Source organism: Culex quinquefasciatus, chromosome 3 (assembly GCF_015732765.1).
Source record: "Culex quinquefasciatus strain JHB chromosome 3, VPISU_Cqui_1.0_pri_paternal, whole genome shotgun sequence".
NCBI lineage: Eukaryota > Metazoa > Arthropoda > Insecta > Diptera > Culicidae > Culex > Culex quinquefasciatus.
In genome coordinates, this window is record NC_051863.1 from 163,388,328 (window position 1) to 163,403,455 (window position 15,128).

Here is a 15,128-nt window from a genome sequence, read left to right on the forward strand (position 1 = left end):
ATGTTTGATATTTGTTCCAAAAACTCTTAAAATGCGCGCCGAAATCTATGTTCCTTTCTATGTTTGTAGACCTTTTATCATCAGTTGTTAAATTTTCATTTTCTCATGATATTACCGGACTTAGAAAAAATCGAAAACCGAATTATTTTGGGACTTAGAAAAAAATTGACCTCTTTATCATGAGATGATGTTATTTTGTTTTATCATGCTTTCACTGGACTTAGCAAAATTTCGAAAGCCAAATTATTTTGGGACTTAGAAAAATTTCGAAATCTTTATCATGAGATGATATTATTTTGTTTTATCTTGTTTTTGCTGGACTTAGCAGAATTTCGAAAGCCAATTTATTTTGGGACTTAGAAAAAATTTCGACCTCTTCATCATGAGATGATATTTTCTAGTTTTATCTTGTTTTTGTTGGACTTAGTAAAATTTTCACTCCTTGACAAAATTTCACTTTTCCTACACTTAGAATATTTTTTAAAACCCTGGATTATGAGATGATTTATAAAGTTAATTTTTTCAAGCGGGACTTAGCTAAAATGACAGTTTTGTTAGTGGATATTTTTATTGATTTTTTTTTCACTTTAATTTACTTTAAATGCACTAGTTAAACTAGTCACATTAAAAAGTATTTTACCGCATATAAAATTTCATCGCAAAGCGCAAAAATGAGCCCACGCGCTCGCTCACTCTCTCTTTTTTCTCTTCTTTCGTTCACTGCTCGCACGCAACGCGCGCGACATGTCGTGACAGGAATCGGCAATCGGCAGACAGACAGCTTTTGCGTTCGTGGCGGGTTGGTTTGTGTACGTTTTCGCGCAGTAGTTTTCCGCGGATAAATTGTAATCCGCGAATCGCCGCGGGTTGTGAGTACGTTCTATGGCCGAGGGAGTGTGTGTTCGTTCGTTCCGTGGCATTTGGGAGCCGTGATATGTTGTGGTTAAGTGATTGTTTGTGTTTTTGTGGCGGGGGGCTGCTGTGGATTAACGAGGAAAGGATTTTGGCGGATTCGCCAGGACAAGGGACAAGGGTTTGTTTACGTTTTTGGTGCATTAGTTTTTCACTGATTAACAACAGCCCGCGAATCGCCGCGGGTTGTAAGTACGTATTTTGGCCGTGGGAATGTGCGTTCGTTGGTGTCGTTTTATGTGAGAGTTGCGAAATGTTGTAATTTATGTGAAAGTTGATGTTTCTGTGGCTCTGTGGAGAAGTTATGTTAGCGAAATCCTCAGAATCGCGATTTGTGGGGAAACCGTATTTGATCCGTGTGCTTTCGCGAGTGTGCGTGTGATTGTTTACGTTTCTGCGTTCATGGTGGTGATTGGGGACTGGACGTGAAACTGTGACATTGTTTCTATCGTTTTGGAGTGTCAGCGATAGAAGGATGAACCTTCCTCTGGTGATTCCGGAGGAGGTGGCTCGAAAGCAGTTTCACGGAGGAAGATGAGTCCACCTGAAACCCGACAAATATTTTTCGACGATTTTTAAAACTCAGATGAGTATTGCTTATTTTCTTTTTCTTTGTTTACTATTGAATTTTTAATTATTCCATAAATTTTGTTTGAGAATTGATGCTTTGTGTTTTATTTTCTCTTACAGATCTACCAAAGGGCATTTTCTGGACATTCGGCTTCTAGTATTTTGTTTAGTTTGACCAATCAGCTGCAAAAATGGATTGTGCTGCAATCATATGCTCTCTGGATGCATTTGAAGAGGATTAACAAGGTATGTACGAGAATTATTATTTCAAAGTGAACCTATCACTTCAGTTTAGAAATTCTTTCAAACATTTCAATGTTTGTTTAGCAAAGTTTAGTTTTTCATTCTGTTATTTATGCTGATTTTGAATACACATTATTGACTTTTGACAGATTGATAAAAATTCTTAAAATAAATTATTTATTGATAAGGATTGCATATATTTTTTAGTTTCTTTCCTCTAAAGACCATATTTTTGTTTATTTTTTGTTGTTTGGGAATTTTATAAATTTAAATGTTTGTATAAGACCGAGCCACGTAGCCCAGTTGTAACGCTTCCGCCTTGACAATATTTACAAATTTCTACACTTTCAAATAGGTTTGCTAGAATTTCAGGAAAATTTTCAGCGGCCAATGCAAATAAATAAGTGCATTATTGATTTGTTTAGTTCAATTGTACATATTTTCGAAGCTTTTTCTTTGACTTGGCTTTACAAAAAGTTTGATTTGTTTTAATATTGTTAGTAGTATGCAATTTTGGATGTAATTTCTTATTGCCCCCTGATATTTCGGGCCAACTTTGAAGGGAGTGACTAAAACTTTAAATGTAATTTGTACCAGCCTTACTTATTCACACTAAACTTTGAATTAATTCGAATTATACGGCAAATGATACAGTCATCCCACATATTCGGAACACCCACAAATTCGGAACACTTTTGTGATAATTTGTCAAAAGCATACCAAATGCATCTTTTCTGTGTACCCTACTATTTTTAGGACCTTTATTTGGACATTCTTTTGCTATTTCATTAATATAAGTAGTACTTTTAAAAAAAAAACTGCATTCCGAGACTATTTTATTCAGAGCAGCAAATCGCTGCTTCCAAATTGCCTGTTCCATAATTGTGGGATGTTATTGTGCCTCCCACAATTGTGGAACACCTGAATTTAACTGATATTTTTAAAAATTTAGATTGTCATTATGTTAAGTCTTCCAGCAGATTGTTTGCTATAGTTTTTAATTTTAGGCTTATTCAATAAAAATAAATTTTACTAGAAAATCACATTATATCATTAAATTAATTTGTTTTATTAAAATACAATTGAAAAACAGTCTATATGAAACTTATATCTTCTTACTGTGTATTACGCTTTCTAAAGCAACCAAATTATTACAGAAAAAATATCTGGAAACATCACAACTTGTTATGATACGTTTATGTTTTTGTATGATATTTTTCGCCCCATATCTTTCAGGAAAAAATGAACTGGTCGGGATAATTTTATGTTTATGGATGATATTTTTCCGCACCATAGCATGATAATTTGAAGTTTCCAACACGAACTTAAGTTGATAATTTTTTGATATGCGTAGAGTAAATTATGTTCGCGTTTATGTTTGATTAACTCTTAACTGGAAGTTAACAGGTACTTGACATGTTTGTGTTTTTGCGAACATGACAAGTTTTCAGGAAGATGTAACTTTCTGCCCGGGGTCAATAACATTTTATGTTATTTATAACAAGATTTGTTATTCGTCGTTATGATTTTTTTGTTATTGGATTGTTATTGTAATAACAGACTAAGAACAGTTTCAGTTATTTTTCGAACAAATCTTTGTTATTATTTTTTGTTATTTTAGCAACTAATCCGATCATCCCAATAACAGTTGGAGTTATTCTTCCATAACAAAAAATGTTATTCCAAAGTTGTTTTGGCTTTCAACCAATATCAGTCGAATAACAAATTTTGTTATGATAACATAAACTGTTATTAAACCCTTATGCAAAAATGGATTTTTCAAGAAGATTCCATAACACTTTCTGTTATTTTAACAGTATATGTTATCGAAATGGCATGAATTTTGTTATTACCGTCTGCCCGGGGACCCAGTATTTTCAAATATCAAAAAATGTTATTCCCACGTTATTTCCGTCTGCTCGGGAAGTATTAGACTAGATTTAGATATTTTTTGAAAATCCATCTAACCACATTTTGTTTGCGTCCTCTGCGTCTCAAATCGGGTTAAATGATGCTGAATTATAATTTTTAGAACATGTTTTTTTGTTTAAAATTTACGAAAGGCATTTTTTTGACCGCCCAAATACGACGTAGGCCACCCTGTTAACGGGTCTAGTTATTTTGGCCAGGGAAAACCCAGTTCAATTTTAAGTGTAATCCGGGCATTTTTGTTTTCGGATTTGTTTTTTCGTAAGGCATTTGCTGAATATTTTTCTCCTGATAATCAAACACATTTTAACAACAACATGGCATTTATTAGAAAGCTTTCACAAATCATTTCCAACCAAAAGAAAAACAAAAACACGATATCACTCTTATTGCTCCAATGCACCTACAAAGAGGCTTCATATCCATTAACTTCCCCTTTACTCGGAATTCCTCAACTGGCCCTTCTGGAAGTAGCTGGTCAGCGTGCCGTCGTCGGCGAACGCGGCCAGCTCCTGCGGGATCACGTTGGCGTCCTCGATGCCCGTGCACGGCCGGCACATGCACTCAAGGGGGGCCTTGGTCGAAACCTGCCCCCAGTTCGAAGGGGGAGAAAGTTGTGTTAGAATGTTAGGAAATGTATTTTTGAAGGTTTTTTTTTTATTTAAAATTACGAAATTGTACATGCAAAAACCATGCAAAAGCTTTGTGTTATGCTAACTGGAGGAAAGTTCGAGCATTGAAACCCACGAACCGTAAAATTACCATTGTTTTTGCTGAAAAAGAACAAAGCTTGATAAAGTTATTTATTCAATTATTTCCAACGAGCTATTTGCAGCCTTAAACCGGCTGATGTAACCTACCAACTGTCCGTCGAGTTCCGACAAAACCATAGCCATAAAACTAACCTGGGGAATGAATGTTGCCCTGTTTTATGGCTTGGTAATAAATTAGCATATAATACCAACTCGGTGCGTTTTATTTTTCACCACACTTTACGGTTATCCACGGTCTGTTTAGAGAAGACCAACAAACTCTGCCGATAACCAGCCAACCAACAAACCAACTGACGATGGTGTAGAAAAAGTTGATGAAACTGCTAGAACAACATCTGCCAAGGGTGGGACCAAATACCTACTGCGGGGGCCAAGCTTACCGTTGCCTTCCTTCTGGGCCAGGGCGAGGTGACCTCCGCCGAGGACCAGGCACAGCAGCAGAAGAGATCCGGCGGCGAAGGTGGCGGAAGTGGACGGCGATGAGATCATCTGTTGTGGGGTAAAGTTTGAGAAATAAGATGGTTTTTGAAAAAGGGGAAAATCTTTATGTTGTAGAAAAGAATTTTAAATTCTTGTTGTACGTTAGTACTAAATCATGCTCATTTGAAACCAACCTTCGTGAAAAATAAGATAAATGCTGAAATTTTGAAAAGAACAAAAAGCATTAAGGGACCATCCATAAACCAAGGCACGACAAGAGAGTTTTTTATGCATATACTAGACCAGATCTCACCGGTAATAACAAGATTCATGCCATCCCGAGCAGACGGAGATAACTTGAGAATAACATTTTTGATATTTGAAAATACTAGGCCAATAACAATTTATGTTATTAATAACAAGATTTGTTTTTCGTCGTTAGTTCCCATGTGTGAAAAATAGTGTCTTTTAAGTTAAAAATCCAGGGAATCAATTGGTGATGGTTTAATGCATCGCACGAAACGGCAAAGGGTAATTTATTCTCAAATTCCCTATTTTTCACAATTTTTCTTGAAAATCGCTCTGTATTTAAAAGGAACCCGGGCAGGCGGTAATAACGAATTTCATACCATTTCAATAACAAATCCTGTTAAAATAACAGAAAGTGTTATGGAATTTTCTTGAGAAATCAATTTTTGCATAAGGGTTTAATAACAGTTAATGTTATCATAACAAAATTTGTTATTGGTTTGATATTGGTTGAAAGCCAAAAAAACTGTGGAATAACATTTTTTGTTATGGAAGAATAACTCCAACTGTTATTGGGATGATCGGATTAGTTGTTAAAATAACAAAAAATAATAACAAAGATTTGTTCGAAGAATAACTAAAAATGTGATTAATCTGTTATTACAATAACAATCCAATAACAAAAAAATCATAACGACGAATAACAAATCTTGTTATAAATAACATAAATTGTTATCGATCTAGTATTTTCAAATAACAAAAAATGTTATTCCCAAGTTATTTCCGTCTGCTCGGGAAGCTTTATACGGCCATCCAAAATGCAATCCCGGGCAGACGGTTATAAAAAAATAAATAATATTTCTATAACAAATCCTGTTAAAATAACAAAAAGTGTTATTATTTTATCCTGAACTTCAACTTCAGTAAGAAAAAATAATAACAGTGTCTGATAAAAAAACAATATTTGGGATTGAAGTGAAATTAAACTGAAAATGTTTAATAACACGCTAATAAGAGGAAATGCTATACATTTCAAAAACTCTCCTAATAACAAAATTTGTTATTCGTTCGGTATTCTGACTTAGAAATAAAATTACCATAAATTGCACAAATGGAAAAGTTTCTAAGTGTCCATAACAGAATCTGTTATTATTTTTTCTTATGTTAAATATGTTAAGATCTGAGCAATTCTCTGAGATTTCGGTCATTCGATTTTTTTTGTATTTTTTAATCCGGCTGAAACTTTTTTGGTGCCTTTGGTATGCCCAAAGAAGCCATTTTGCATCATTAGTTTGTCCATATAATTTTCCATACAAATTTGGCAGCTGTCCATACAAAAATGATGTAGGAAAATTCAAAAATCTGTATCTTTTGAATGAATTTTTTGATCGATTTGGTGTCTTCGGCAAAGTTGTAGGTATGGAAATGGGCTACACTGAAAAAAAAAATGATACACGGTAAAAAAATGGTGATTTTTAATTTAACTTTTTGTCACTAAAACTTGATTTGCAAAAAACACTATTTTTATTTTTTTTATATATGTTTTAGAAGACATAAAATGCCAACTTTTCAGAAATTTCCAGAATGGGCAAAAAATCTTTGACCGATTTATGATTTTTTGAATCAATACAGATTTTTTCAAAAAATCGATATATTGGTCGCAAAAATTTTTCAAATTCATTTTTCGATGTAAAATCGAATTTGCAATCAAAAAGTACTTTAGTGAATTTTTGATAAAGTGCACCGTTTTCAAGTTATAACCTTTATTAGGTAACTTTTTTGAAAATAGTCGAAGTTTTTCATTTTTAAAAAATAGTGCACATGTTTGCCCACTGTTTAAAAAAAATATTTTTGAAAAGCTGAGAAAATTCTCTATATTTTGCCTTTTCGAACTTTGTTGATACGACCCTAAGTTGCTGAGATATTGCCGCGCAAAGGTTAAAAACAGGAAAATTTATGTTTTCTTAGTCTCACCCAAACAACCCTCCATTTTCTAATGTCGATATCTCAGCAGCTATAGGTCCGATTTACGATGTTAAAACATAAAACATTCGTGAAATTTTCCGATCTTTTCGAAAAAAATATTTTCAAGAATTTTAAATCAAGACTAACACTTCAAAAGGGCCAAACATTCAATATTACGCCCTTTTGAAATGTTAGTCTTGATTTAAAATTCTTGAAAATATTTTTTTCGAAAAGATCGGAAAATTTCACGAATGTTTCATATTTTAACATTGTAAATCGAACCTATAGTTGCTGAGATATCGACATTAGAAAATGTCGAAAAACTGCGACTATTTTCAAAAAAGTTACCTAAAAAAGCTTATAACTTGAAAACAGTGCACTTTATCAAAAATTCACTAAAGTACTTTTTGCAATTCTGTCGTGAAATTACTTACTTTTCCTGTCATTCTTGAACGACGAAATAGCCTACTTTTCTGTACCAAAAATAACAGAATCGAATAGCAACACTTTTCAAAATAAATGCTGAAAAGTTCTACTTTTCAGCACTGAAATGGGTGCTGAAAAGTTAAACTTTTCAGCACTTGTTTCAAAAAGTAACACTTTTCAACATTTTTTTGATTTAAACGATTTATTGACAAAATACATGAAAATTTGACTTAAAATTTCACTCAATGGGTGTTTTTCGGAATTGCAAAAAATGTTGTATGGAACTTGTTGCAAAACTTGATTTTTTCAGCACTCTTCGTATTTATCCAACTCGGTGAACCTCGTTGGATAAATGTACGACTCGTGCTGAAAAAATCCTCTTTTTGCAACTTGTTGCATAAACTACTATTTTGATTGCAAATTCGATTTTATATCGAAAAATGAATTTGAAAAAAATTTGCGACCAATATTTCGATTTTTTGAAAAAATCGGTATTGATTCAAAAAATCATAACTCGGTCAAAGATTTTTTGCCCATTCTGGAAATTTCTGAAAAGTTGGCATTTTATGTCTTCTAAAACATATCAAAAAATAAAAAAAAATAAAAATAGTGTTTTTTGCAAATCAAGTTTTAGTGACAAAAAGTTAAATTAAAAATCACCAGAAATTTTTTTACCGTGTATCATTTTTTTCAGTGTAGTCCATATCCATACCTACAACTTTGCCGAAGACACCAAATCGATCAAAAAAATCCTTCAAAAGATACAGATTTTTTAATTTTCCTACATCATTTTTGTATGGACAGCTGCCAAATTTGCATGGAAAATTACATAAACAAACTAATGATGCAAAATGGCTTCTTTGGGCATACCAAAGGCATCAAAAAAGTTTCAGCCGGATTAAAAATTACAAAAATTAAAATTAAAGAAAAAATACCGATTCCGTAGAGAACTGCTCATCTTTGGGATAATTTTGTTCATTTTCGTTTTTTTAAGTTTGTTATATTCTCTAAGAGAAGTGATTTATTCATTGAGAATTTTTGAAATGTAATTATTTTCACAGAGTTAGGAAGTCTGAGCTGACGTTGAAGTTTGAGCTAGAGTGAGACCTCGGAGACGGCATCGGATTCAGATAATTTTCAGCAACTTTCACTTTGAGTCGGAATCTGTGAAGTCGGGTATTTTTGGAGAGCTGAAGTCGTCGTTGACGTCATATCCTGCATCCAGAGTCGGAGTTGCCTTCAAAGAATGGATTCAAAGTCGCTTGGAGGTACCCGACTCTGCAGCCCTGACTAGCACAGAGGAGTGATGGCAACTGCAGGTTTATTGGCAAATGGCAAATAAACCAAAACAATAACTTTTTTTGTTATGGAGACATACAAGTTCAATAACGATTTGTGTTATTATGCTGCTCCACCTCTCCGCACAAAATAACAAATCTTGTTATTCCTTCATGATTCCTTCTGTGTTATTGGTTACAACATATTAACAGTTTAAGTTATTCTTCGAACAAATCTTTGTTATTGATTTTTGTTATTTTAACAACTAATCCGATCATCCTAATAACATATTTCGATCTTCTCACAATATCAAAAACTGACCTTCCCAAGTTATTTCCGTCTGCTCTGGTTGAGTTAAACAACATTGTAGCATGTCAATTCGGTTTCCTCGAATAAGTAACATTGTTGAATGGCTTGTAATGTTGAAAAAATATCTAAGAACAATCCTAAGTCAAAATATTTCGGAAATCATTATTTTTTGTTTTGAAACTAAGAGAGAAATATCTTTTTTTTTTTAAACACATGAACACATTGAGGATTTTCTCCTACATTTACGCCATTGCAGTCAAAACGCGGAAAAATTAGTGTTATTTTTAAATGCCAAAGCATTCGTCTCAAAATTAAAAGCTTGTAAATTGCAAGACAATCAACGAAAATCACATTTCCCTATCCGGAGGCTTTTAGTGCTAGATTAAGGATATCCTTTCCAAACAAAACACAATTATCAAGTAACCCACATCCACAATGAAGTGCATTATTTCGCATTTTCCACGACAACATTTCTCCCCCTTCCACGATGCAAGTAAATCAATTTCGCAGCTTTTAGCCAACCTTTTACCCATTCAAATGAGCCGAGAGCTTACCGGGAAAAGAGCCCGGAAGTCTTTGACTCACATCACGAACATATTTGCACGGAAAATCCACTTACTTTTCCTCCACTGCACTTACCTTGGCGCACAAATGGGAACGAGGTGCTTTCCAATAAACAATCGCGATCGCTAATCGGATGGGCAGCAGAGTTGTTCCGACCTGGTCCAAAGTGGCCACTCAACGACGAAGCACTGATACCGGTCCGATCGGTGCATTACACTATTTATAATTCTGCGAAACCAGGGCTCGGGGAAAGTCAACTCTTTTTTCCCTTTGCTCTGTTCACAGCGGTCAATTTTTCTGTTGTTTTGCCATTTTGCAACCCAATAATGGCGAGGGGACCACCAACGGCGAGGGCAAAAGTTGCAATCTACAAGCGTACACGTACACGTAATGTGTTTTAGTTGCAAAGGAAGGAATTTCTTCTTTTTCGAACGGAGCTCAAGCATTGGGGGAGTTTTCCTTCGATATGTGCTCTTGTGGATGTCCACTTGTAAGGGGAGTAGAGCAGTTAGCCGTTCCATATTCTGTCAAAACAAAAATGCAAAGTTTCGAGTTCATAAAAATATTTTAAATTCTGTTGGAAAAATGCTTTGATTTTCATGTATATTTTTTCCCTGCATTGGTTTTGGTCTTACATGATTTTTTGCTTGCAAACTGAACTGTTATGAAAACGTGTTATATTGCCTAAAAAAATAATATTGTTTTAAGATTAGTTTAAAAATGGTGCAAAGCTACTCAAAATTTTTTTTCGTTTAATACTTGTTTACATACAATTTTTTCAGAAAAATTTTGAGCAGTTTTAAAAAAAACTGCTATCAACAGCTGGAGCTAATTTTGGCAGCTGTCCATACAAAAATGGTACATACATATTGGAAAGTATGTATATTTTGAAAGAATTTTCTGATCAATTTGATGTCTTCTACAAAGTTGTAGGTATTTCTGAAGACTATTCAGACAACGAATTGGCACACTGAAAAAATCCTGTCGATTTTTTTTAAATTATATTCTTCTCTTTGTGTTAAAACTAAAATTACCCAAAATCCATATTTGTTATCCATATTAAAAACCCGCAACTTTTCCACCATAGAAAAGTAAGTGGGTCATTCCAGGTCAACTGGGTACACTTTTGGGATCGACCTTCACCGATTTGGACCAAACTTGGAAGGAACGTTCATCTATCGATAGTTTACAGAAATCCCAAGTATGTTTTGACGATTCTATAAAAAACTTATTTTTCTTTTAATCATAACTTTGCAATTTTTTAGCAAAAGACTTTCTGCAGGTTGTATTTTTTAGAAAATTGTCCAAGGAATTCGATGAAAATATAATTTAATCCTCAAATGCTCCCTAATATTATATTTTAACGTTTTATGTATTAAAATTCAGTTTTGACCAATTCCTTATATATTTTTTTTAATTTAACATCAGCGTGTTCCCCGAACAATTTTACATAATAATGAATGAAGACCTCAAACTAAAATGAACTTTTGGCGAGAAACAGTGATTTTACCGAAAAATGTTTGATTTTGCCCCACACTCGGAATTACATAGCGTACTTTTCAACAAAAAGGGATGAATCCCGCATATTTCAGGTTTTAAATGTTTCGGATTCGGATCCGATTCGGATTCGAATTCATTTCATCTTTTTCCGGAAAATTGCTGTTTCTCGCCATAAACCACGTGACACTTTTTTGGGAATCTCAACCCTCCCCCCTTCCGTGGACAATTGCCCATACAAAAAAAAATGTATGAAGCGTGAACAATCGCTTCCCCCCGTTGATTATTATATAAAATTGTCCGGGGAACACGATGGTGATAAAATAAATGAAAAAATCTAAATATAAGGAATTGGTCAAAACTGAATTTTAATACTTAAATCGTTGAAATATTATATTAGGTGACATTTAAGGGTGCACAGCAACCAAGAAAGTTATTGTTGTCTTCTTATTCCAAAATTGTCAAACTAACGAACCCATTCCTAATTTATACCCAAGTTTATTTACTTCAGTTTTTAATATAAAATCTTATTTGGAATCGAAAAGCACTTTACAGATTTGTTCACACAGTGCACCGGTTATACAAAATATTTGATTCTAACTGAAAAATCAATATCGATTTTTTTCTAAATAGTGACCATTCTACAAGAAAAAAATATCTAAGCAATTGCCTTGAAGACAATTATTTTCTAGAAGAAATATCTCAGAAACTAATTGTTCTTTTTTCAATGTTAAAAAATTAAACATTTGTGATTTTTGCCTTCCTCACTGAGGTAAGGCTATAATCCTGCTCTAAAAATGATTTTTTTATAAAAAGCTCGAAGACCCACCTTCATATATACATATCGACTCAGAATCGAAAACTGAACAAATGTCTGTGTGTGTGTGTGTGTGTGTGTGTGTATGTATGTGTGTGTGTATGTATGTATGTGTTCAAAAATCTTGCCAAGTTTTCTCAGCACTGGCTGAACCGATTTTGATCGAACCAGTTGCATTCGACTTGGTTTAGGGTCCCATACATCGCTATTGAATTTTTTGAAGTTTCGATAAGTAGTTCAAAAGTTATGTATAAAAATGTGTTTTCACATATATCCGGATCTCAATTATATGCATGTAAACGATGTCCGGATCCATCATCCAACCCATCGTTGGTTAGGTAATCGAGAGACCTATTCAACAAGCCCACAACATCGAAGATCTGGCAACCCTGTCTCGAGTTATGACCACTTAAGTGATATTTATGTACTTTTTTAAAGCCGGATCTCACTTAAATGTATGTAAACGATGTCCAGAACCATCATCCGACCCATCGTTGGTTAGGTAATCAAGAGACCTTTCCAACGAGTCCCTAAAATTGAAAATCTGGCAACCCTGTCTCGAGTTATGACACTTAAGTTATATCTGTGTACTTATTTTTCTGGACCTAAAAAAATAGCTGAAATATGTGTCCAAACCACTCATATTATGCATTGTTGGTAAAAAGTGAGGAAGGCATCAACCACATAGGTGGATTAAGTTAGTTTTTTTGATATCTGCGAACAATTTTGTACGAAATAGGTCTTTTTTATTTTAATTTTTGTATTTTTTTCAAACAACTTTGCCGAAGACACCAAATTGATCACAAAATTCCTTCAAAAGATACAGATTTTTGAATTTTCATACATCATTTTGTATGGACAGCTGCCAAATTTATATGGAAAATTATATGGACAAACTAATGATGCAAAATGGCTTCTTTTTGCAGTGCAAAAAAAAAACGAATGACCGAATTCTCAGAATTCAGCATTTCAAAAGGGCAAGATGTATATGCTTTTCTCTGACTAAAAAAAATGAGTGTTTTTTAGTTAGAACCAATAAACCCTCAATTTTCAAGCGATGATAACTTGGAAACCATTGATCGGATTTAAATCAGAATCAGATTAAAAGTCAAAGTCATTTCGGTTTTGTTTATCTTATTAAGATCTTAGTCATGATTTCAAAAATCCAAAAATATTTTTTCAAAAAGTTAAACAAATTTCACGCTGGTTTCACTTTTAACCATTGAAAATCTGCCCAATGGTTTCCAAGATATATTTCAGCACCCAAAAGTTGGCTTAGCAAAGTCATTTTCTCAGCATTTCTATTATATTTTTATTTAAAGATAAACAAGGATGCTCATTTTTAATTGAAATAGACAATTTTGCAAGCGGATGTTTAGATATTCATAACTATTTGTTTTTTTTTTATTTACAAAAGAAAACGTTACTTAATCCACCTTTAGGTGGTTGGTGCCTTCCTCACATTCATAAAGTCAATACATTCAGTAAAAATAGCAACATTCGCCCTTAACATGTTTAACACATCAACTTTATTACTCATTTCTTTTGATAGGGTTCGCATACCTTCAATATTTCTGGCTCATCGGCAAAGTCTGATAAAAAACCTATTCAACGATAGTTCGCATGGAAGATTCAGACAATATTTCTATCACAATATCTGGAATCCGACCTCCAAAATGTGTATAAATAATACTTAAGTGCTTATAACTTTTGATAGCGTTGTCAGATCATCGATTTTCTAGGCTCATTTGGAAGATTTTTCGATTATCTAACTAAGGACAGGTCGCCTGATGGACCCGGACATCATTTTCATCGAAATGATTCTGAGTCGATATGTATACGTGAAGGTGGGTCTACGAGGTAAAATTAATAAGTTCATTTTTCGAGTGATTTTATAGCCTTTCCTCAGTAAGGTGAGGAATTAAATATTTTAATTTGGTGAGCTTTTATAGGAAAATTGTTGCAATATCATTTGAAAATAAGGTACCACTTCCAGTCAAGACCATTTTTTTTCCTTCTTTGTTTACAATGACCAAATTGAATGAAAATTTAATTGGTATCATTAAATGCCTCAAAGAGGGTTGTGCAAGAAGAATCAGGTTATTTTGTTTTAAAGTGTTCGAGAAATTACAGTTTCAGGTTAAAAATTCATAGAACACTAAAGCTGGCGTAAGAGGTTTCAAAATAAAACAAACAAACAACTTTATTTGCTATGAAAATTATTTCAGCCAAAGTCAATATTTGAAAACTTTGAGTTTTGATTGCATAAAAGTGATATTTCAAGTAAAAGGCAGATTATTTGCATTTTTTTCTAATTTTAACATAGTTATCGATATTTTTCTTTATCACAGTTGGAGAAGATCAACTCATCAGAGACAAATTTGAAAGAAATTTTATGGTTTCGGAGAATGGATTCAAACCGAGATTAAAAAATAATACGTACGTTTAAACATAAAAAAAATACTTATCCTTTTTTTAAATTTTGAGCAAATTGAAAGACAGCTTATAAACTTAGAAAATGTTTTTTTTTTCAAGTTGTATGTTTTTTACAAGCTGTTAAAAATTCATTGATCCTCATACTTATGTAAACCATTTGAGTTGCTATTCTATACATTTTTTTGCAAAATATTTATCAGAATCAGTATCAAAACAATTATTGATGAGTTTTCCGGAAATTTTGTAACCCCGGAAAATTGGATGCTCTTGAAGAAGCTTATGATGCAAAATAGCTTTTTTTTGGACAATCGATGGACAAAGATTCATACAAACCAACAAAAAAATTCAATGAAAAATAAATTTGCAAAATTCGAGAAAATTGCTCAAAAGATTTACAAAATCTGATATATATAATCCTCACAACTGAAAAGGAAATTTTGTGTTGGAATCATGTTCTCAGATTACATTACTAGAAAAAGAATATTAAATTTAAAAAAAAATTATTGAATTTTTGAGTGCAGCATTAGCCAAATCAAATTATTGGTTCGGCGCCGAGCTCTTTCAATCTTCCGATAATTCTCGCCCTGCCCCAAGCTGCCAGAAGGTCCCAAATGCAAAACAGTGTGCCCAGCCCAGCATGTAAACATGATCGGCTTCTGTTAATTTTCCCAGAAAACCCAAAACCACTTAGGACGGCTATCGGCAACAGAAATCTCCTGCATGACTTCTGAAATGACCAA

General features: G+C 33.4%; 1 protein-coding gene across 1 annotated transcript; it reads right to left on the bottom strand.

Moving 5' to 3' along the window:
- Positions 1–4,033: 4,033 nt before the first annotated feature.
- On the bottom strand, positions 4,034–9,827 carry LOC6053780. Its single transcript, XM_038263726.1, has 4 exons — positions 9,714–9,827; positions 4,808–4,916; positions 4,373–4,427; positions 4,034–4,241 (listed from the first exon to the last, which is right to left on the bottom strand). The coding sequence occupies exons 2-4, from the start codon at positions 4,914–4,916 to the stop codon at positions 4,175–4,177; spliced, it is 231 nt and encodes a 76-aa protein (XP_038119654.1). The 5' UTR covers positions 9,714–9,827; the 3' UTR covers positions 4,034–4,174.
- Positions 9,828–15,128: the final 5,301 nt, after the last annotated feature.